Source organism: Oryctolagus cuniculus, chromosome 3 (assembly GCF_051225735.1).
Source record: "Oryctolagus cuniculus isolate XC-2025 breed Fujian yellow rabbit chromosome 3, ASM5122573v1, whole genome shotgun sequence".
NCBI classification, from domain to species: domain Eukaryota; kingdom Metazoa; phylum Chordata; class Mammalia; order Lagomorpha; family Leporidae; genus Oryctolagus; species Oryctolagus cuniculus.
The window spans coordinates 131,761,870-131,786,539 of NC_142869.1; the positions used below are offsets into that span (position 1 = coordinate 131,761,870).

The window sequence follows — 24,670 nt, forward strand, 5'->3', positions numbered from 1 at the left end:
TTAAGAAAAAACTTACCCACCACTTCTGTGAGCTTTTGTTGTTGTTGTTGTTTTCAATATTTATTTTATTTATTGGGAAATCAGAATGACAGAGAGAGAGAGAGAGAGAGAGAGAGAGAGAGAATCTTCTTTCCACTGGCTCACTCGTCAAATGGCTGTAATGGCCAGGGCTGGGCCCAGCTCAAGCCAGGAGCCAGGAACTCCATCTGGGTCTCCCACATGGATGACAAAGGCACAAGTTCTTGGGTCATCTTCCACTGCCTTCCCAGGCACATTAACAGAGAATTAGCCGGCGCCGTGGCTCAATAGGCTAATCCTCCACCTAGCAGCACCAGCACACCGGGTTCTAGTCCCAGTTGCCCCTCTTCCAGGCCAGCTCTCTGCTGTGGTCAGGGAGTGCAGTGGAGGATGGCCCAAGTGCTTGGGCCCTGCACCCCATGGGAGACCAGGAGAAGCACCTGGCTCCTGCCTTGGGATCAGCACGGTGCACCGGCCGCAGCGCGCTGGCCGCGGAGGCCATTGGAGGGTGAACCAACGGCAAAGGAAGACCTTTCTCTCTGTCTCTCTCTCTCTCACTGTCCACTCTGCCTGTCAAAAACAAAACAAAACAACAGAGAATTAGCTGCTCAGAAACAGCAGCTGGGCCTTAAACCCATGCTCCAGAATGGGAGGACAGTATCACAGGCAGCTGCCTATCTCGCTGCTCCACAACACCAACCCCTGTAAAAATTCTTTATGTAACAGCTGTCATAGGCACCGACATCTGTCTGTTCAGCCTCATCTCAGCTCCTGTCCCACAGAGCTGTCATCTTTCAGGATCAGCACGACAAGGCCTTCTTCCCCCAGAAGTCTCTTCACCAACTCCATGCCGCACCTCCACCCTTCTCTCATGGGCTGATTGGATCTTTCCATCTCTTTTTTCACCACATTTCCATTAAAGTGCTTACCATATCATTTTTATTTGTAGTTGTACACACTTTTCCCTCTTTTCATGCCAGGGATTGGTTCCAGGACCCACTGTAGATGCCAAAATCTGAGGATACTCACGTCCCTTACACGTGTATGCATGGACTTTAAAACTTTTGTATCAAAATGAACTTGCCTTTCAATTCCATTGTCCATGAACTTTTTGAAGTATCTTTGTGTACAAAATGGCTTTGTATTTGTATAGAATCTGCATTCTCACATACATTTTAAATCACTTCTACATTATTTATGTTGCCTAAAACAATCTAAGTGCTGTGTAAATGGTATGCTGTATTATCTAGGGAATAACAGGAAGAAAAAAGTTTATATGTTCAGCCCAAATGAATTGTGTGGGGATTTTTTTTTAGATTATTGTTAAATTAGTTATTTGAGAGAGAAAGAGTGTAAGCTCCTATTTACTGGTTTACTTCCCAAATGCACACAATTGCGAGGCCAAAGATGTGCCAAGACAAAGATAGGAGCCAAGAACTCAATTCAGATCTCCTTGAGCCATCACCTGCTGCCTCTCAGGGTGTGCATCAACAGGAAGCTGGAATTGGAAGGGGAGCCAGGACTCAAATCCTCATCCTCCAATGTGGGATGCTGGCAGCCCAACTGGGATTCTAACAGCTAGATCAAATTGCTAATCCCCTTTTCTGGTATTTTTCATCTGTGGAAAGACCCCCAGATATTGAAGGCTGACTTCTTTTATAAGATCTTGTATGCAAAAGTACTTCAAATAATTCATTAAAAATTAAATTAAAATTAATTTAAGATACCTTTGTTTTGGTACATTGAGTGTTTTTTAAAACTTCATGGAAAATGCTATTATGAAAAGAATACATGGATTGCTAAATGTTTGCACCAAGATAAATTTTAAGATTCCATTTTCCCATATTTGAATAATATATAAAGATGAGTATCTGTTTCAGTGCATTTATATTGAAGTGTATATATATTCATATACTGAAATTTATATCATATGTATATATAATATGTGTGCATATGTATATATAGGTAGTAGAGTTCCTTGAGTTTTTGAGGGAAGACTTGATATTTTCTTGTCCTCAGTATTCTCAGTTGTTAGAACAGTGCCTAGCAGTATGAGATTTAAATAAATGCATCACTAATGAATGTACCCATTAATTAAGTTTTAATACCTAGTGAGCAAAATTTCTCTTTCAATTTAGTAATTGTTGAATCACTAAGCTTACAACCTAGTAGACTTGTTTCATTTTAAAATCTATAACAAAAGGAATGAGAAAGGGAAACAAGGACAAGTTATTCCAGATCTGTAACAGATCTATTTTTGTCCTCTGAAACAAAGTCCAAATTTTTCTGGTTATATTTCAGAAATGGAAACTTTTTTTCTTTTAATTTTTTTACTCAACTTGCAGTTTTTATGTTTCCCAAAGTCATAAGAAATAAGTTCTCTCCACATAAAGCTGTTTATTCTCTCTTATGTCCTCTTTTTCATGTGTCCTTAGAGAAATTGAAGTTCATGAGAAAACTTTTCTATCTCTATAGGATACATGACTTAACTCCTCATCTCATCTTCTGCAGCAATACCCACTATTGCTAATTCATCTCTACTATTTCCCTGGACTATTTGTTTCAGCAGATGGGTCCCTTACTGAACATTTCTTACAATGATGGAATGAGATGGCCCCTGTTTAATTATGTGGTGAAGAATTTTGTTCAAAATTATAAACACTTTTCAAGAGGCTGTTGGAAATTTTGGATGTGATACGTTCTTCCCTTTTCAGTACACATTGTCTTCTAAAGATACAGAAGAATAAGTGTGCAGCATATTATATTAAAACATTTACAGTTTGTTAATGTGTTCAAAATCAGCCTCATTGGAATGTTGTGTTCATGCTTCAAAGATAAATATGTCTTATTTAATAAAAATGTTCTACAGCTTCTTCCTCACATGCCATTGATCTCAGATGCATACTGTAATTTTCCCAAATGCTATTCTAAAACAGGTATGTTGTGTTCACACCTTTCTTCTGGCACCGTCAGCCATAGGTCTGCCTGCGTGGGTAGCCTGCTGATATCTCCTTGTTTTCCCAGACTTTCCTGAAGGCAACTCACCCATGCCCGACTTTCCAGCAGTCCATTGATCTTCTAAGGGCACACTAGATCAGGAAATCAGTTGGAGTTGGAAATCATTGCTCTTTATTTGTGTTTTTATTGCAATAAAATATGCATAATATAGTATTTATTATCTTAATCATTTTACACATACATAGCTTGATGGTGTTAAATACATTCACATTGCCATTCAACCAACACTGCCATCTACCTCCAGAACTTTCTTCATCCTCAAAACTGAAACTCTGCATCCACTAAACACTAAGTCATCATTCTCTCTTTTTCTACGAAATTGACCTTCATGCCTGGTAAACCACCCTTCTGGGAATTCCTCCTAAGATCCTGTGAAATGATCGGTTTGGTTTGTCTCTAGGGCACTCTCTGAGTGCTGAGTTGCTAGGGAAAATGCACAGGCAACTTAAGAGAAAGGATTACTTATGAACTAAGTAGTCAACAGAAAGTAGGAGTTGGTCAGTGGCCCGGGGCCTGAAGGAAGCTCCAATTTGCTCACCCAACAAGACCAAAGGGGTGGTTGAGAAAACACAGACACAGGGTCAGGGAGGAGGTTCTTAGATGGTTAGCATTTATTATAAGGATATGGGAGTAGGGAGTTAAACATAAGAGATCATCTTGGAGAGTTCAGAGAAAACTAGAAGCCTATTCAAAATACAGCACGTGTCTGATGATATGATATTCTCATTCCTGTATGATCAGAGAAGTCTTCCATGCAACCCATGCTAAAGTGTTTGAGCTCTGTTTCAACATCCAGCAGTTACCTGATACCTTGTGGGCATTCTCTGTGTGCACTGCATGTCCAGCCTCCACAAGAAGGGGATCAGAAGGTGCCCTTGAAGCAGATGGCATCCTTGTCCTTGTTGGGCAGCTTGTCTGAGCATCTTGCTTCATTTCTCAAAACTGATGATGGGGTCCAGGGGCTCTCACTGTGGGGGCTGGAGGATCAGCAGCTACTAATGCTTTGGAAAGGAGCCATCCTTCCTTCCCTGCAGAGATTCTTCAAAGGACAGTGGGAGAATGTGGGTGGGGAGGTTGGCTAGGACCAGATCCTTTAGGAAACCTGCATTTGTTTTTTAGCTACTGACATATGATTACTTGTGTGGAAAGATCATATTGGTAACAGTGCACAAACTGCATGGAGCAGTTAAGAGAATGCTGTTGGGTTATGAAAACTGTTGCAACAGTAATTGAAGCCAGGAAATAATTTTTACTCACAAAAGGTAATTGAAGAGAAAAAGGATCTCAGACTGTGCCTCTTGGGACTTTGACACTTAAGAGGTGTGAGGAAAGTGATAAGGACTTGGACCTTTCTTGCTACAACTTTATTTTATGCATAGAGCTAACCAAATCATAGCATTGGAACTTAACATGGGAATCTAGAGCTCTATGTGTAGTTACTCTAAAGGCAAATACATGAAGGAAGAAAATTCCCACTTCTTCTCATATTGTGTTAAAAGCTACTATTGTGTCTTTTGTAAGACATCTGGAGTGGTGATTGAATGGATTAATAGTGTAAGGGTTTGTCCATTTTATTAAGGTTAGTAAATGAGTTGACCATTACAATGTTAAAGGAAAAATCAGTGTAGTCCTTATCCATGATGATGAATTCTGGGTCCTGCTCTCGATCTCTTTGGTCATGTTTATGATTCAGGAAAAGGAGAGACCTGTCTAATGGCAGATATTTTGTTAAATGCACTACCCATTTGTCAAGTATGTGTTAAGTATGCTGGTCAGCATTTCCTCTTGTGTGTTTACAGAATAATCACCCTCTCTTTCTATAGGAAATCCAGCTGCACCAGCATGTACTGTTTTTAGTAGCCCTTCCTGAAGAATTGTGGGCCAACTGTGAGGGTCTTACCACAAAAATGTCCTCCCCCCGCCCCACTGAACACCTCTACTTTCTCCAATCCCTTACTGTGTCATTAAACTTTTTCTTTCTGTTGTCTTCACTCAGCTCCTATATATTCTCTTTGCCCCTTCTACATTCGACCTGCCCCTTGATTCCCCCTCCCAAACACTAGCTGCAGTTTTTCAGCCCTTTACCATGCAGAAGAATTTAGTTACCATTTTTAATTTCCTAAGCAAGCCCTTTGGAAAGTGCTGTCAGTCCCCAAGGGACTTACTAATGAACCATCCTGGCAAAGGCCTGTCTTCCCTGCATCTTTGAATCAGCTATGCCAAAATATCCTTGAACATCTTTATGATGCCAGTAGTATACCGACCTTGTAGCATATGGACATTGACAAAATACACAAAAAAGGGAGAAACAAAGTACAGGAAACCAAAAGATGCAATACAGATCTCAGATACTTTTATCTTGCAGGGGTCATAAACATTCATTAACCTACTATTGCACATATTATATACAGGGTTTGGTTGTTTTTTGTTTAGTTTTTGTTTTTGTTTGCTGCATCATGAAATTCAGAAACAGTATTTTCTCCAATTTGGCCAAAACCAGTCTCAAATGAGTAGGAGTGATCTGGGGTCTTGCTTCAAACATTGCATTCCTACCCAATTTACAGAGGCAGCATATACTCTCCTGTTGTATGATGAGCTACTGGAGTGGTCTGATCGGCCCCTCAGAGAGTTCCTAACCTACCCCATGCAAACGGAATGGCAACGCAAGGAGCACCTGCACCTCACCATCATCCAGAACTTCGACAGAGGCAAAGTAAGTTGCCCTGCCAACCCTGAGATCTCTCCTAGACTGACTATGTTGTGTCCCTTTCTTTTCTAGTGTATTGCCACCCACCTCCTCCAGCAGGGGTCCTCATAGTTTGATATGCGTAAGATACATACAAGAGCCTGTTCAAATGCTGATTCCCAAGCCCAGCCCAGACAAGCTGATAAAGAAGGTGTGTCTGGTGAACCTGCAGTCTGAAGGACTCCAGGATGTTCCCGTGTGCAAGAACTGTACATTGCACTTTAGGAAACTTTGCACGAGAGGTTTTGACTCTCCAAGTCTCAGTCATTGTGTACTGCTCTAACAAGTGCCATATACTAGTGGGGAATAAGCGATGGAAATTGGTTTCTCACAGTTATGGAGACTGAGACGTCCAACATCAAGGCTCTGGAAGATTCAGTGATGCCTTCTTGCTCTTCAGTGATGGGACGTGGCTCTCTGGGGCTTCTTCTGTAAGACCACTGATCCCATTCGTAGGGCTCTACCTTCATCACCTCCCAAAGAGCCCTGCCTCTTGACAGTCACCCTGGAGGTTAGAATTTCAATCTGTGAATTTTGGAAGGACATAAACAGACCACAGTGCCTAGGTATTATTCTCTGAATCCTCACCCCTTCCTGAAGTTAGTATGCATTCTGCCTCATTCCACTTACTTTTTTTTAAAGATAAAATAAATGAAACTGGATTTTCTCCCAGGTTTTTCTGGGATCCTTTCATATATTTGGAGATGCCTTGGCGTGTTGAGCAAACCTCACTGTCCTAACAACATGATTCTGTGTATACCACTTCACTTTTTCAAGCCCTCTTTCTTCAAGGACTTGCAATACTCTTAAAAAAAATTAAAAAAAATAAAAATAAAAAACCTGTGAATCTGATCACCACTATTTATTTTATTTGAATACTTTGGTTGCTTGGTGGTAAGTGTCTGAGATTTAAATATATCTTCCAAATCGCGAAAGTTAAACAGAAAATTAAAATACTACTGGTGGCTGTCATTCTTTTACAAAACATAATTGGGTACCCCTAAAAATTTGATGCAAGGAAATTGCTTTCCATATCCTGCTTTATTATTTATCTAACTACACTGACATATTATTATGTTAATAGCAAAAAAAATGTCTTTTTGTATCCTCCTGCTATAAAATTTCTACCTGCAGACATAGCTGTTACCAAATCTCAGTCTTCATAGAATGGAGTCAGTGCTTGATCAGGGGTTACAGTCTATTGGCCTACAGGTCAAATGGCTCACTGCCTGTGTCTGTACAGCCCACAGCGACCAATCACTTACACATTTTTTAATAGTTGAAAGAACTCAAAAGAGTAATAGTTTGTGGCTTGTGAAAATTCCATGAAATTCACATTTGTGTCCATAGATAAATTCTTCTTGCAATGCAGCTGTGTTCTTTCACGTCTACAGGTGCTTTCATGTTATAGCAGTGGAATTGAGAGCTTGTGACAAAGACTGGATGACTCTCAAATCCTAAAATATTGACTGGCTGGCTCTTTGCAGCAAAAGTCTGCTGGGCCTATGCTAGATGAAAGAATTTTTTTTTTTTTCATTTCTGCCAGAAATAACCAACTGAGTTAGACCCCTCAGAATTTGCAATTGCAACTTATCTGAGTTGCAGGGTGCCAGTCTCAGATAATTGGACCTTATGGGTCAGTGCAGTTCCCTCATCAGCACTGAGAACCCGTTTATAATCCATCTGTTTCGCCCAGGTGGAACAGTACTTATGTCGAGATAATGATCGTGAAACAACAGCAGAAAGTATTGCTTATGCACATATGTTAATGATTACTGTGGTGGATTATCATTTCCAACTTCCTGGAGATGTCTAATAGTCTACATGTTCATTATGTGGTGTTTTCCTGCTTAAAATCATGGTGGTGCTATTACATGTTTCAAAGATTAAAGAGCAAAGCTGCTTGATCTATAAGCAGTTGTGTCCTTGCCTTTGGGCAAAAGTAAGTCAGTGTTGTGGGGTAGTTATATTGATGTCATTCATTTGTCCACAGTGTTGGGAGAATGGCATTATCTTGTGCCGGAAGATTGCAGAGCAGTATGAGAATTATTATGACTACAGGAACCTGAGCAAGATGAGGGTAAGGTGCCTAGATATATACTGATCTGGATGTGGCATCCCTTTTTGATTTGCTTTCCAGTCTGGTTCTATGAAAACTTTGTGATCATCTTGATAGGCCTCACAGAAACGTATTCCAATAAGTATTTCCTTTAAGGCATACTCAGCTATTTATGCAAAGAAATACCAAAGTGATCTGTGTAACATTTTTGATTAATGGACAAAAAATGAGCCATTGATCTGTTTCCAAAATACCACATCTGAAACACACAATGTAATCCAAGATTAAGTTTTAGTTTATTGTGCAAAATCTCTACACTGTTTGAAGAGCTTCCCACTTATACTTAAATCCCTGTGACAAATACCATTCTTGGTATCATAATCAGCAAAGGTGAATTGTAGAAATGATCAGATGACCCATTTGTAAATAATTTAAGGCCAGGTTGTTTAGGCATCAACTCTCTTTAGTATGAGAAATACATTTTTATTTGTGAAATCTAACCCAAGATCTTAACACCCCAGAGTTCAAGAACTTCAATTATCTGTATCCCTCAGCCAAATACCTTCTATCTTCTTTGCTTTGAGGTTCAAACCAGTCCTTATCCTCCAAGTCCTTAGTCTGAGTATTCAGTGTCATCTTGTAATATACCAGGTCCTGATGAGTGTTTAAGCTCTTGAGGGTTTCTAAAATAAGGTCATCATGTTTTATACATTAAAAAAAAGGTTATGACATTTCCTTTTAATTTTAAGGTAGCCATTTAAAAGATGACCCATAAACCTTTAACAGCTCATAAAATCTTTTACACTTGCAAGTAACTTACTCAGCTAGCAGGGCCTGGCTCTGTACTTTAGCACCATATTTCATGTCAGCACTGCATCCATATTTCTCCTAACGTGGAAACCAAAGAGAGGAACCTTGTTTTAACTTCAGTCCATCCTGCTGAGGCTGGCAGGTGCTGCCGGTTTATGTGAAAACGTGGCCGTTCTCTTGATGTCCTGTCCTAGTAATAGAAATGAGGTTACAATGTTTACCCGTGAGAGCCCTTGGGTATCATAGTCGCTAAGATTTTTATAAACCCAAAGCATTACACTCTGTGCCAATTGCTCTTTAGGGCACTGTTACAGGGAGGGGGATGAGGGCGGAAGCTCCAAGTGCAATATCAGTCCTTCCCTGGAAACCCTGGGGACGATGGAACTATGAATGGGAAGTCATAAGCTTTATAGGCTTCATCGTATCAACATTGTCAAAGACACACTTAAGAACTTTAGGCCCAGACAGCATTTTGCACGATGGGCCTCCTTTGGTTTGGTTTCTTGGCCTACCCCTGTGTAATATGGGCAGGGTTGCGCCTTCCATATATCCTGAATTGCCAGGTGCTGGAAGCAAGTCCACAGGTAAGTATGTCTGGCCTACGAATTCTCTAGAAAGGCTTTGCTTCTGACAGTTTAGGTTAATTTCTATCCAACTGTGAAGAAGACATTTCCTCTGTGTGCATAGAAATGTCTTTTTGTAGTGATAACATGCAGTAATGCATTGATCTTTTAAAGCAGAAATAGCAAACAGGAGCCTGTGGGTCTAACAGAGTTAGGTATTTGTGACAGGGACAATAAGGATGCCAACCTGGAAATACTTCCTCTCTGGACATTAAGACTAAATTTGCAGAGCCCTGCCTTAAACCCTTCAAAAAGGAGTCAAGTCTTCCTTTCTGCCAACTGAATTAAAATGAAATTTTCCTTGCTGGAGAAGAAATAGTCCTGTTCTGCAAGTTGGTAGAGCTGAAAAATTAGATAAAATGTTGAGATGAGAACATCTCCTCTGCATTCCCAGATGATGGAGGCCTCTTTGTATGATAAAATTATGGACCAGCAGCGCCTGGAACCGGAGTTCTTCAGAGTCGGATTTTATGGGAAAAAATTTCCTTTTTTCTTGAGAGTAAGTAATATATTATTTAATTTGCATTCATGTTTCCAATACAGATCTCCAATCAATAAAACTGAGATATTGGTGCATCTGATAAGGCAGGTTTTGTGTTTTTTTTTTTTATCACTTGAGACAATTTCTACAATAAATCTCTGCAAAATATATACTTTTTTGCAGTTTCTTTTTTTGAACTTTTTTTAATAAATATAAATTTCCAAAGTACAGCTTATGGATTTCAGTGGCTTTTTCCCCCCATAACTTCCCTGCCACCCACAACCCTTCCATTTCCCACTCCCTCTCCCATTCCATTCACATCAAGATTCATTTTCAATTATCTTTATATACACAAGATCAATCTAGTACATATTAAGTAAAGATTTCAACAGTTTGCACCCACACAGAAACACAAAGTGTAAAGTACTGAGTACTAGTTATAGCATTAATTTACATTGTACAACACATTAAGGACAGAGATTCTATATGGGGAGTAAGTGCACAGTGACTCCTTTTGTTGACTTAACAATTGACACTCTATGGTGTCAGTAATCACCCAAAGCTCTTGTCATGAGTTTCCAAGGCTATGGAAGCATTTTGAGTTCGCCATCTCCAATCTTATTTAAACGAGGTCATAGTCAAAGTGGAAGTTCTCTCCTCCCTTCAGAAAAAGATACCTCCTTTGATGGCCCGTTCTTTCCACTGGGATCTCACTCACAAAGATCTTTCATTTAGGTGTTGTGTTTTGTTTTGCCAGAGTGTCTTGGCTTTCCATGCCTAAAATACTCTCATGAGCTCTTCAGCCAGATCCAAATGCCTTAATGGCTGATTCTGAGGCCAGAGTGCTGTTTAGGACATCTGCCATTCTATGAAAGACAAGTTTTTTTTAACTTTCTAGTTGGCAAACACTATATTAATCGAGAATGCTTAATTTTGTATAGTTTCCCAAGATTTCAAACGGTGTTCTTTTTTAAGTTGACTGTATTTCCTGAACAATTTGGTGTAATTATAGCTTCCCTGGTGAATTATTCACTATCCTATCTAGTCTGCAATTTCCATGGAATTAGCATTAGAGAAATATGGGGCAATACAGAGGTTAGGAGCTGTAGACTGTAGAAAATAATGTCATTTCACATCATACAAAAACCTACCTGTAGAATCATGTGAAGGGTGTTATTTGGCCTTCTAGATGACTTTGTGAAAAGATAACTGTCACCCATCAAAAAAGATTAATTTGTTGCTGGTGTAAACTATTTCTGCAAAAGGAAGTTTTCTAGATAATCTAAGGTATGTACTAGATAATAAAATATTCAATTCTGTTCTTTCCATTTTTCACATTCTACCAAGTATAGTACGTGTTGGTGTGTTTATTGTTTATTGGTCACTTCAGTATATGATATCTTCCTTATAGGAAAACATTAATAGAAAGAGGAAATTCATTTTTTTTTCAAAAAGATGAGGAAAAATGTAAGGAATGGTTTATTAAACATTAAACAATGGATTACAATTTTAAATATCAGTGTACAAATATTTTGGCATTTTTGTTTACTTAAATCTTGCTTTAACTGTTAGCACATATGAATAGATATAGGATGGGTACTTGAAAGAGAAGAGAGAAGAGAAACTTTTTTTTATTCAGAAGCCTTTTATTTAAGGTATACAAACTTCATGCATTTCATAAATACAACTTTAAAAACATAGTTATTCTTCTCACCCTACCCACCATCCAACCCACACTCCCACCCTTCTTCTTCCGTCTCCTATTCCCATTCTTATTTTTTATTAAGATTTATTTTCAATTAACTTTATATGCATATGATTAACCCTATATTAAGTAAAAATTTCAATAAATAGTATGAAAAAAAAAACTGTTCCTCAACAGTCGAGACAAGGGCTGTTCAAAGACATCACATCCCGAAGTGTCTACTTCATTTCTATAAATTACCTTTTAGGTGTTCTAGGGTTACCACAGATCAGAGAGAACATATGGTACTTTTCCTTTGGGTATTGGTTTATGTCACTAAATATGTTTTCCAGTTGTATCCATTTTGTTGCAAATTAGAGGAATTCCTTTCTATATTTTACCGCTCTGTAGTATTGCATGGTGCACATATCCCATAATTTCTTTACCAGTCTTCAGTTGACAGACATTTGGGTTAATTCCATATCTTAGCTATTGTGAATTGAGCCGTAGTAAACATGGGGGTACCGATAACTATTTCAGATGCTGATTTCATTTCCCTCGTGTAAATTCTCAGGAGTGGGATTGCTGGGTCATATGGTAGGTCTATGTTTAGATTTCTGTAGTATCTCCATACTGTCTTCCACAGTGGCTGTACCAGTTTACATTCTCACCAACAACACATTAGGATACCTTTTTCCCCACATCCTCACCAGAATTTAGTATTTGTTGGTTTTTGTATGAGACCCATTCTAACTGGGGTGAGGTGAAGTCTCATTGTGGTTTTGATTTGCGTTTCCCTGAAGGCTAGTGATCCTGAGCCTTTTTTCATGTGTCTGATGGCCATTTGAATTTCCTCTTTTGAATAAGGCCTATGTAAAGCCTTTGCCCATTTCTTTTCTTTTTTTTTTTTTTGAACTTATATTTAATAAATATAAATTTCCAAAGTACAACTTTTGGATTATAGCAGTTTTTTTCCCCCATAACCTCCCTCCTACCCGCAACCCTCCCATCTCCCGCTCCCTCTCCCATTCCATTCACATCAAGATTCATTTTCAATTCTCTTTATATACAGAAGATCAATTTAGTATATACTAAGTAAAGATTTCAACAGTTTGCACCCACACAGAAACACAAAGTATAAAATACTGTTTGAGTACTAGTTATAGCATTAATTCACATGTACAACACATTAAGAACAGAGATCCTATATGGGGAGTAAGTGCACAGTGACTTCTGTTGTTGATATAACAATTGACACTCTTATTTATGGTGTCAGTAATCACCCAAGGCTCTTGTCATGAGTTGCCAAGGCTATGGAAGCCTCTTGATATTGCCAACTCCGACCTTATTTCGACAAGGTCATAGTCAAAGTGGAAGTTCTCTCCTCCCTTCAGAGAAAGCTACCTCCTCTGTGATGGCCCTTTTTTTCTGCTGGGTCTCACTCACAGAGATTTTTCATTTAGGTTTTGTTTTTTTTTTTTTTTTTTTTTTTTTTTTTTTTTTTTTTTTTTTGCCAGAGTGTCTTGGCTTTCCATGCCTGAAATACTCTCATGGGCTTTTTAGCCAGATCCAAATGCCTTAAGGGCTGGTTCTGAGGCCAGAGTGCTGTTTAGGACATCTGCCATTCTCTGAGTCTGCTGTGTGTCCCACTTCACATGTTGGATCATTCTCTCCCTTTTTAATTCTATCAGTTAGTGTTAGCAGACACTAGTCTTGTTTATGTGATCCCTTTGACTCTTAATCCTATCATTATGATCAATTATGATCTGAAATTGATCACTTTGACTAGTGAGATGGCATTGGTACATGCTACCTTGATAGGATTGAATTGGAATTCCCTTTGCCCATTTCTTAACTGGGTTTTGTTGTTGTTGTTGTTGAATTTCTTCAGCTTTTTGTATATTCTGGATATTAATCTTTTATCAGTTGCATAGTTTGCAAATATTTTCTCCCATTCCTTCGATTGTCTCTTTACTTTGCTGAATGCCTATGCCAAAATCTTCCAGGGTTTCCCCTACATTCTCCAACAATTTGATGGTATCAGGTCATAGATTTAAATCTTTGATTCATTTTGAGTGAATTTTTGTGTAAGATGTAAGGTAGCAGTCTTGCTTCATACTTATGCATTTTCCCAGTATCATTTGATGAATAGACTATTCTTGCTCTAATGATTGATTTTAGCTGCTTTCTCAAAGATAAGTTAGTTATAGATGCATAGGTTGATTTCTGGTGATTCTATACTGTTCCATTGCTCCATCCATCTGTTTTGCACCAATACCGGGCTGTTTTGATTATAACTGCCCTGTTGTATGTCTTGAAATCTAGTATTATGATGCCTCACCCTTTGTTTTTGTTATATAAGATTGCTTTAGCTGTTGGAGGTCTCCTGTGCTTCCATATAAATTTAAGCATCATGTTTTTATATCTGAGAATGTCCTTGGTGTTTTGATTGGTATTGCATTGAATCTGTAAATTGCTTTTTGTAGTATGGATATTTTGATGATATTGATTCTTCCAATCCATGAACATGAATGACTTTTCCATTTTTTTGTATCTTCTTCTATTTCTTTCTTAATATTTTGTAATTCTCTAGTAGAGATTTTTTGATGTCCTTATTTAAATTTATTCCAAGGTATTTAATTTTTTGCAGCTATTGTGAATGCTATGGATATTAGAAGGTCTTTCTCAGTCATGGCCCTGTGTATTTATATAAGAACTATTGATTTTTGTGTGTTGATTTTATATTCTGCCTCTTTAGCAAACTCTTTTTTGAGTTTCAATAGCCTCTTCATGGAGTCTTTTGGATCTCATATATATAGAATCATGTCATCTACAAAGAGGAATAATTTGAATTCTTCCTTCCCAATTTGTATGCCTTTGATTTTTATTGCCTAATGGCCTAAAATTTCTAGGTCTGTATTGAATAGCAATGTTGAGAGTGGGCATCCTTGTCTGGTTCTGGATCTTAGTGCGAATGCTTCCAACTTTTCCCCATTCAATAGTACACCAGCCATGGGTTTGTCATAAATTACTTTGATTGTATTGAGGAATGTTCCTTCTATACTAATTTGCTTGAAGTCTTCATCAGGAAAGGGTGTTTCATTTTTATCAATGCTTTCTCTGCATCTATTGAGATAATCATAAAGATTTAGTTCTTCAGTTTGTTAATATTATGTATTACATTGAATAATTTGTGAATGTTGAACCATCCCTGCATAGCAGGAATAAATCCCACTTGGTCCAGGTGAATGATCTTTCTGATACATTGTTGGATTAGATTGGCTATTATTTTTTTTGAGGATTTTTGCATCTATATTCATTAGAGAAATTGGTCTGCAGATCTCTTTTTCATTTGTATCTTTTTCAGGTTTAGGAATTAAGGTGAACTGGCTTCATAGAAAGAATTTGGGAGGACTTCCTCACTTTTAATTGTTTTGAATAGCTTGAGAAGAATTGGAGTTAGTTCTTCTAAATGTCTGGTAGAATTCAGCAGTGAAGCCATTTGGTCCTGGGCTTTTCTTTGTTGGGAGGTTTTTATTACTGATTCAAGTTCTGTCTTGGTTATTGGTCTGTTTAAGTTTTTGGTTTCTTCATGGCTCAATTTAGGTACATTGTATATGTTCAGGAATCTATCCATTTTGTCTAGGTTTCCAGTTGGTTGGCATACAGTTCTTTGTAATAATTTCTGATGATTCTTTTTATTTCTGTGGTATCTGTTGCTACATTTCCTTTTTCATCTCTAATTTTATTGATTTAAGTCTTCTCTCTCCTTTTTTTGGTTAGTTGGGCCAATGGTCTCTCAATTTTGTTTATTTTTTATTAAAAACCAGCTCTTCATTTCACTGATCTTTTGTATTGTTTTTGTTTCAGTTTTGTTTATTTCTTCTCTAATTTTAATTTCTTTTCTCCTACCAGTTTTGGGTTTGGTTTGTTATTGTTGTTCTGGGTCCTTGAGATGCACTGATAGCTCATTTATTTGGTGTCTCCAATTTCTTGATGTAGGCACCAATTGCTCTAAACTTTCCTCTTAACCCTGCTTTTGCTATATCCCGTAAGTTTGATATGTTATATTGTCATCTTCATTTGTTTCCAGAAATTTTTTGATTTCTCTTTTGAATTCTTCTATGACCCACTGTTTGTTCAGGAGCATGTTGTTCAGTCTCCATGTGTTTGCATATTTTCTAGAGATTCTTTTTTTTTTTTTTTTTTTGACAGGCAGAGTGGACAGTGAGAGAGAGAGACAGAGAGAATTTTCTAGAGATTCTTAAGTTGTGGATTTCCTGCTTCATTCCACTATGATCTGAGACGATGCATGATATGATTTTGATTTTTTTTTAATTTGCTGAGACTCTGTTTATGGCCTAGACTGTGGTCTATCCCAGAGAAAGTTCCATGCACTGTGAGAAGAATGTGTCTTCTGCCACTGTAGTATGAAAAGTTCTATAGATATCCGTTAGTTCCTTTTAGTCTGTAGTGTTGATTAACTCAGCTGTTTGCTTGCTGATTTTCTGTGTAGTTGATGTATCTGTGTAGTTGATGCTGAAAGTGGGACGTTGAAGTCCTCCATTACTATTGTGTTTGAGCTATGTCTCCCTTTAGATCCATCAACATGTCTTTTAAATAGCCAGGTGTCCTGTAATTAGGTGCATATACATTTATTATAGTCACATCTTCCTGTTGAATTGATCCCTTAATTGTTGCACAATGCCCTTCTTTGTCTCTTTTAACAGTTTTTATGTTAAAGTCTATTTTGTCTGATATTAGTATGGCTACACCAGCTCCTTTTTGGTTGCTGTTAGCATGGAGTATCTTTTTCCATCATTTTGCTTTCACATGCATGTATCTTTGTTGGTGAGATGTGTTTCTTGTAGGCAGCAAACAGATGGGTTTTGTTTTTAGCCCATTCAGCCAGTCTATATCTAGAAAATCTATATATCTATAAATATATATATTTACATATCTATAAATAAATATTTATTTATTTTATTTGAAAGGTAGATTTACAGAGAAGCAGAGGCAGAGAGAGTGAGAGATAGTGGTCTTCTTTCTGCTGGTTCACTCCCCAAATGGCCGCAATGGCCAGAGCTTCACCAATCTGCAGCCAGGAGCCAGAAGCTTCTTCCAGGTCTTCCACGTGGGTTGGGCCATCTTGTACTGCTTTCCCAGGCCATAGCATAGAGCTGGATCAGAAGTAGAGCAGCCAGGACTGAACTGGCACCCTTATGGGATGCTGGCACTGCAGGCAGAGGCTTTACCCACTACACAACAGTGCCAGCCCCCAGTCTATATCTTTTAACTGAGTAATTGTGGCCATTTGCATTCAAGGTGACTATTGATAAGTAATAACTTGGCCCTGCCATTTTTCCTTACATATTCCTATTGTTTACTTTGGGTTCCCTTTGTACTTTTACTGGGAGATTTTCTGCCATCACCTACTTTTGTAGTGATGACCATGTTTCTGTGTTTCTATGTATACCACATCCTTAAGCATCTTTTGAAAGGCTGAATAAGTGGTGACAAATACTTTTAATTTGTGTTTGTTATGGACACTCTTTATTTCACCTTCATTCTTGTTTTATTTTGTTTTAAAGATTTATTTTATTTATTTGAAAGACAGAGTTACAGAGAGAGATAGAGATAGAGAAAGAGGTCTTCTGTCCACTGGTTCACTCCCCAGATGGCAGCAATGGCCAGAGCTGCACCGATCTGAAGTCAGGAGCCAGGAGCTTCTTCTGGGTCTCCCACATGGGTGCAGGGGCCCAAGTCCTTGGGCCATCTTTTACTGCTTTCCCAGGCCATAGCCGAGAGCTGGATCAGAAGAGGAGCAGCTGGGACTCAAACTGGCGTCCATATGGGATGCCGGCACTTCAAGCCAGGACTTTAACCCGCTGCACCACAGCGCCGGCCCCTGACCTTCTTTCTTAAATGAGTGCTTTGCAGGCTACACTATTCTGGGTTGACAGTTTTTTTCTGTTAAGTTAGAATATATCTCACCATTCTCTCCTAGAATGTAGAGTTTCTGATGAGAAGTCCACTGTGAGTCTAACTGGAGATCCTCTGAAAGTAATCTGTCGTTTCTCTTGTGCCCATTTTAGAAACTTTTCTTTATGTTTTACTGTGGAGAGTTTGACTGCAGTGAGTCGTGGTGAAGATCTTTCCTGGTCATGTCTACTAGGAATTCTGTGTGCTTCCTGTATTTGGACATTCCTTTTTTAATCCAAAATAGAGAAGTTTTCTGTAATTATTTCACTAAAAAGGCCTTCTAATCCATTCTCTCTTTCCACACCTTCAGGAGCTCCTAAGACCTGCATGTTGTGTCATTTGATAGTATCTCATACATGTCCAGCACTAATTTTTAGTTTTCTAATTTTTTCTTTTTCCTTTTATGGCCTGACTAAAATTTCCAGAGATTTGTCTTCTAACTCAGATAGTCTTTCTTTTGCCTCCCCAAGTCTGTTGTTAAGGCTTTCCACCACATTTTTTTTTTGGACAGGCAGAGTGGACAGTGAGAGAGAGAGACAGAGAGAAAGGTCTTCCTTTGCCATTGGTTCACCCTCCAATGGCTGCCGCGGCCAGCGCACCGCGCTGATCCGATGGCAGGAGCCAGGTGCTTCTCCTGGTCTCCCATGGGGTGCAGGGCCCAAGCACTTGGGCCATCCTCCACTGCACTCCCTGGCCACAGCAGAGGGCTGGCCTGGAAGAGGGGCAACCGGGACAGAATCCGGCGCCCCGACCGGGACTAGAACCCGGTGTGCCGGTGCCACAAGGCGAAGGATTAGCCTAGTGAGCCGTGGCGCCGGCCTCCACCACATTTTTTATTTGATTCATTGAATTCTTCATTTCCAATATTGCATTTGGATTTATCTTTAAAATCTATTTCATGGGAAAATTTTTCATTCATGTCATGTATGGATTTCTTTATTTGTGGATTTGTTTCTGATTACTTCTAAATAATCCTACAATCAATTTTTTGAATTCCATTTCCATCAGTTCTTCAATCTCTTCATTTTCACATTCTAGTATTGGCACGTTGTTGTGTTCCTTTGGGGGCATCATGTTGTCTTCCTTTTTCTTGTTTCTTGAGTTTCCATGTTTATGTTTGGGCATTTGGTTTTTTCCCTCCTGTGATGGCTTTTATGGCTTTTATCTGGACTTTGTCTCTGTGGCTTTGGAAGTGTCTGCTCTGTCAGTGCGTACCCAGAGGTTTGTGCCCAGGAGCTCTGTTCTGTGCTCCAGGGTGAGGGGAGTATCCAAGGTGACACTCAAGTTGGGAGTGGTGAGTCTTTTTTTTTTTTAATCAGAGGGAAGGGTTTGATCAATTCTGTTGGCGTAGTCTCAATGCCCACTTCCTCTCCTCCAAGGAGACCAGTGTTCAGGTGCTAGCCCCAGTGGGTGCAGTATTCATCCACACTGCCATCCTCAGTGTGAGCACAGATCCCAGAGCAATGACTGAACAGACAGTCAGGGAGCCCTGAGCTTGTGGAGCTGCCCACAGCGACTGCTCAGAGACCCAGCCACACCCTATGCCCTCCCACGCAGCCACAGTGTTTTCACAGTCTGTCCCAGCACAGAAGAATCCCAAAGTCACAAGCACCAGCCCCTTGTCAAGTCTCCCAGCCAAACTCAGGCATCTATTCTTGGCTGGTTGCTGGTGGAACAGATACAAGCTGGCACACTTGTTGCATATGTCCTAAATGGTGCCTGCCCTCTCTCAGCTAGTTACAGGACACTGGTGCTGGGTGCTCAAGGAGAGAGAAACATGACACCCCCTGCCCTTTTTCCCTCTAGGTTAGCAGGTACACTGTCCCTCAGTGAGCTCTAAGCCAGACTCACACCAGGCTCTTCCTGTACCTTTATCACCAGTGGCTTGGGCTGCTGCAGTCTGGTCTCACCTGTATCACTCTATAGATAGGCCTTCCTGAAGATGGGGGCAAGCTGGATTCCAGTTCAAAAACAATGGCAAATTCAGAGCACTTTCTGAATGTAAAAGCCTGGGTTTGGGATGTGCGGACCTGCTCGTACTCTGAGGAGTGCACGTGGGCTGGATCTAGGTATCACAAAGAGAGGCCCTCAGGGGCTGTAGGCAGTGCAGGAGGGGAGGAACCCCACAGTGGGGTACAGAGGGGGCTTTGCTGCAGTCGATCCCCTTCTGTTGGCACAAAATCATTCAACGTGACAGATTTTGTGTGTTGTCTTGTATATCATACCCGAGCCTAGCTGATTCGTGATGCGTAATTGCCACAGAGGTTACAGGTCATAATATTTTTACCAGCCCACAACACTTCTGATTTAAAAATTTCAGAAGAAAAAAAAGAACTTTTAGGTTAAAGAAAATGTTATAACATGCTGAATGTTATGTTGTATTATACATAATGTGGATATATTTCTCTGTCTACCAAATCAGTAATACAATATATTTTTAATAATTTTTATAGAATAAAGAGTCCATGAAAGCAAAAGTACTTAGAGTCCACCAAAGTCATAAAGCATCCCCAGTCCAATTCTGAATGTTGCTAGCAAGTGCACAGGAAGTTACTTCCCATTAATTAAAGTGTAGCATTTTTAAAAATCAGAAGCAGTTTGGGAACAATAATGTTAAAAAGAGTTTAGCAAATTGAAAACCTGCATTAGCTAGTAATCGTTGTTAAAAGGTCAATTTAGAATAAATCAATATCTGTATCATCAGGTTTTTTAAAACAGCTTTTCTAGGGATGTGACATTTCCTTCTAAGTGAAAGAGAAGAGTCACCCTCTGTTGGATTCTAAAGGGCACTACACTGTTCACATTCATAAGGCCTTACCTTCTTTAGGAAATTAGACTGTAGTCTGTTCTTTGATTTAAAAATAAATATTAACATTTAAAACTTCTTGTGGGGCCAGCGTTGCAACATAGTGGGTTAAACTGCTGCTTGTGGTGCCATCATCCCATATGGGTGCTGGTTTGTATCCCAGCTGCTCCACTTTGGATCCAGCTTCTTCCTAATGGCCTGGGAATAGCAGCGGAAGGTGGCCCAAGGGTTTGGGTCCCTGTCACCCATGTAGGAGACCAAATGAAGCTCCTGACTCCCAGCTTCAGCCTAGCGCAGTACTAGCCATTGCAGCCATCTAGGGAGTGAACCAGCAGATGCAAGATCTCTCTGACTCTCTCTCAGCCTTTCCCTCTCTCTCTGTAACTCTGACTTTCAAAGTAAATAAATAAAAATCTTTGAAACTAAATAATTAAAACTTTAATTGCTTGATCAATTTTGAGCAAAGTTTTAAGCTCAGGTAAATTAATGTTTATATAATTATATGATTTAAATGTTATTTTCCTTTCATGGAAAGTGAGTTCTTTAAAAAATACAGATGAATTTGACCCAGCAGTTCTGCTCCTAAGTATATGTGAAAGAAAACTGGACGCATGTCCATATAGAAACCTACATCTGAATGTTCAGAATAGCCCAAAAATAAGAACAGCCCAGATAGCTGTTCAGAATGTAGAAGAAAAGGTGTTGTAGTTGTACAATGGAATGTTGCTCAACAATAAAAAGGAACGAAGTACTGATCTGTGCTACAAAATAAGTGAACTTTGAAAATATTATGTTAATTGAAAGAAACTAGTCACAAAAGGCCACATGGCTTAATTCCATTTTATGCAAACCCACAGAAAATAGAAAAAAGTTTCATGCTTGCCAGGGCCTGGGAGGAGAGTTTAGGGAGTGACTGCTAATGGGTGCAGTTTCTTTTTGAGGTAATGAAAATGTTCTGAAATGAGGTTATGCTGATGGTTGCATAACCCTATGAGTATAATGAAAGTCACTAAATTGCACATTTTAAAAAGATAAATTGGCTGTAGTATGGGAATTATATTTTGGTAAAGTCATGATTTCTTTTAAAAAATAGTATTGGAGGAAAGAAATACTCAATTCCCCTTGTATTTCCTCTTTTCAATGTTTGTTTATTCTCTTTTATTTATTTGAAAGGCAGAGTGACAGATAGATACTTTTTCCATCTGTTGGTTCACTCCCAAAATGCCCACAACAGGACTAGGCCAGACCAAAGCCAGGATCCAGGAAATCCATCTGTGTCTCCTACATGGGTGGCAGGGGCTCATGTATTTGGGCTATCACCTGCTGCCTATCTTGGTACACCTTAGCAGGAAGCTGAATTGGAAGCAGAGGTGGGACTTTATCCCAGGTACTCTGATATGGGATGTGGGCATCCCAAGGAGCAGCTTAACACACTGTGCCACAACGCCATTTCTCCTTTTAATTTCTTTTAAAATACACACACACACACACCAAATCCAAATAGATTCCTAGTACCTTTGGATATCTATATGTTTAGATTAACTCCTGGATTTTACAAACTATACTTGTGTATAAACATTATTGTTTAACTATTTCAGTTATTGGAATATTTGCATATTTATTTGGGGACTCTTGTAATGGACAAAAAGAGATATATTGTCTTTTATTTATTCAGAAAATCTCTTGTATTTTCAATAGAATTTTCAAAATATTTCATCAGAAAATATGACCTTCTTTCCAGGGTGTGAGAATCTACATTTCTTGATCCTGGGAGCTCCCAGGATGTTTTCTGGGGCATAACAGGACATGTGCAGAGTAGATGGAGCTCCGGCCTTGGCTCAGATCTCAGGCTGAATCTAGTACTCATGGAAAAGTACTTAAAGATTTGGAGCTTAGTCTTCCAGTTATAAAATTGAGTCTGGGGCCCTGTGCTGTAGTGTAGTAGGTTAAGCCTCCGCCTGCAGCCCTAACATCTCATATGGGCCCTGGTTCGAGTCCTGGGTGCTCCACTTCCAACCCAGCTCCTCGTTAATGGCCTGGGAAAGCAGTTAAAGATGGCTATACATCCACGTGGGAGACCTGGAAGAAGCTCCTGGCTCCTGGTTTCAGATCAGCTCAGCTTGGGCCGTAGCAGCCATTTAGGGAGTGAACTAGCAAGTGGAAGACCTCTCTGTCTCTCCCTCTCTGTCTGTGACTCTGCTCAAACAAATAAATAAATAAATCTTTTTTAAAAATAATACAAATAAAATGAAGTTTGGGATGGGTAACTATATCTCAAGCTTGCAGGGATTGAGTGAGATCTTTGGAACATGTCTAGTCAATGTCTGGGCTCAACAGTTTCAAGTTCATCATGCTTAAACTTTCAGAGTTTCCAAACATCTAACCAACTGATTAAGGCACTTTAAAAATATTTTATTTATTTATTTAAAAGATAAAGTTACAGAGAGAGGGAGAGACAGGGAGAAAGGTCTTCCATCCCCTGGTGTACTCCCCAAATGGCCACATGCCAGGAGCTTCTTCCAGGTCTCCCACGTGGATGCAGGGGCCCAAGGACTTGGGCCATCTTCTACTGCTTTCCCAGGCCATAGCAGAGAGCTGGATCAGAAGAGGAGCAGTCAGGACTCAAACTGGTGCCCATATGGGATGCCTGCACTGTGCCACAGTGTGGGCCCCTAAGGCACCTTTTGAAAACCTGCCCATCTTCCCAGCTCTCTAGTCAACTTAAAAAATAACCTTCACCATTCTTACCTAAATGAGCGAGTTCTGAACCACAGAATAATTGTATAAGAGGGCACAGCAAAAGTTCCACAGAAAAAAAATGGTATTAAAGGGAAGTTTGGTTTAATGCAAAAAATGTTGAAATCCATGTATACAGGGGATTTCAAAAAGTTCATAGAAATACTTATTATATAAAAGTATGCATGGATTTTGAAATTTTGTGCACCAAAATTATCTTTTAATTCCATTTTCTATGAAGTTTTTGCAGTACCTTTGTGTGTGATGTGAGATATTTATAGCAAAAAACAACAGTGGGCATTTTAGCCTGTGGTTCTGATGCGTGCATCTCACATTGGAAAAACCTGGATTCATTTCTACTAATGGAATCCTTCTAATGAAGACCCAAGGAGGCAGCAGTGATGACTCAGTGGTTGGGTTCCTGTTACCCAACTAGAAGACCTGGATTGAGCTCCCTGTTGCTGGTTTCAGCCCTGTCCCAGCCATAGCCATTGCAGGCACCTGGGGAGTAAAACAGCAGATGGAAACCCTCTCTCTTTCTCCCCCAACCCAGATAGATAGATAGATAGATAGATAGATAGATAGATAGATAGATAGATATTTCAGAAAATTGCAAGACCCTAAAAATACCAACTCTAACTTTGGCCAGTTCTCAGGATTCCTGACTACGGGAAGCTATGATGAGTTGGTTACAGCAGGGACATTTCTGTGTCAGTGCCTCTGAAAGTGGGAACAAAGAGGCTCTAATGAGTGAAAATGTTAAGGCTGATCTCAGTGGCCTTTTAGAAGGCAGTACAGTACATTTTTATAGATTTCATTTACTTTCTTTTCCTCCAAATTGTGACTTTATCCACATGAGTTTGATAGCCAATTTATAAAAATAGTCTTTAACACCTGTGTTCATTAACATTTAGAGGGAACACGATTGCTTCGTTTTGTTCTTGTACTTGGGTGTTCTGAACTCAGACAGCCCTTTGCATTTCTTGCAAGTGAGCTAGCAAGAGTGAGACATTTGCCTAGGTCTTAAGGATCCTTGCCCTAATTTTTTTTTAGTTTTTATTTATTTATTTATTTATTTGCCAGATAGAGTTAGACAGTGAGGGAGAGAGACAGAGAGAAAGGTCTTCCTTCCGTTGCTTCACCCCCCCAAATGGCTGCTACAGCCGGAGCTATGCCAATCCAAAGCCAGGAGCCAGGTGCTTCTTCCTGGTCTCCCATGCGGGTGCAGGTGCCAAGCGCTTGGGCCATCCTCCACTGCCTTCCCAGGCCACAGCAGAGAGCTGAACTGGAAGAGGAGCAACCGGGACTAGAACCTGGTGCCCATATGGGATGCTGGTGCCGCAGGCAGAGGATTAACCAAGTGAGCCACGGCGCCGGCCCAGCCCTATATTTTTTTTTTTAACTTTTATTTAATGAATATAAATTTCCAAAGTACAGAATATTGATTACAATGGCTTCCCCCCCATAACGTCCCTCCAACCCGCAACCCTCCCCTATCCACTCCCTCTCCCCTTCCATTCATATCAAGATTCATTTTCGATTCTCTTTATATACAGAAGATCAGTTGAGCATACATTAAGTAAAGATTTCAACAGTTTGCTCCCACACAGAAACACAAAGTGAAATATACTGTTTGAGTACTCATTATAGCATTAAATCTCAATGTACAGCACCTAAGAACAAAGATCCTACATGAGGAGTAAGTGC

General features: G+C 39.5%; 1 protein-coding gene across 5 annotated transcripts in view; it reads left to right on the forward strand.

The window, feature by feature from the left end:
* The window catches only part of DOCK4 (dedicator of cytokinesis 4), a 521,894-nt gene that overhangs the window by 464,821 nt on the left and 32,403 nt on the right, over positions 1–24,670 (forward strand). For all 5 annotated transcript variants that reach the window (XM_017342765.4, XM_008258382.5, XM_008258384.5 and 2 more), the window contains 3 exons: positions 5,601–5,749; positions 7,776–7,862; positions 9,669–9,773. In XM_017342765.4, coding sequence (XP_017198254.1) covers positions 5,601–5,749; positions 7,776–7,862; positions 9,669–9,773 — 341 coding nt within the window. The remainder of the gene's footprint in view (positions 1–5,600; positions 5,750–7,775; positions 7,863–9,668; positions 9,774–24,670) is intronic.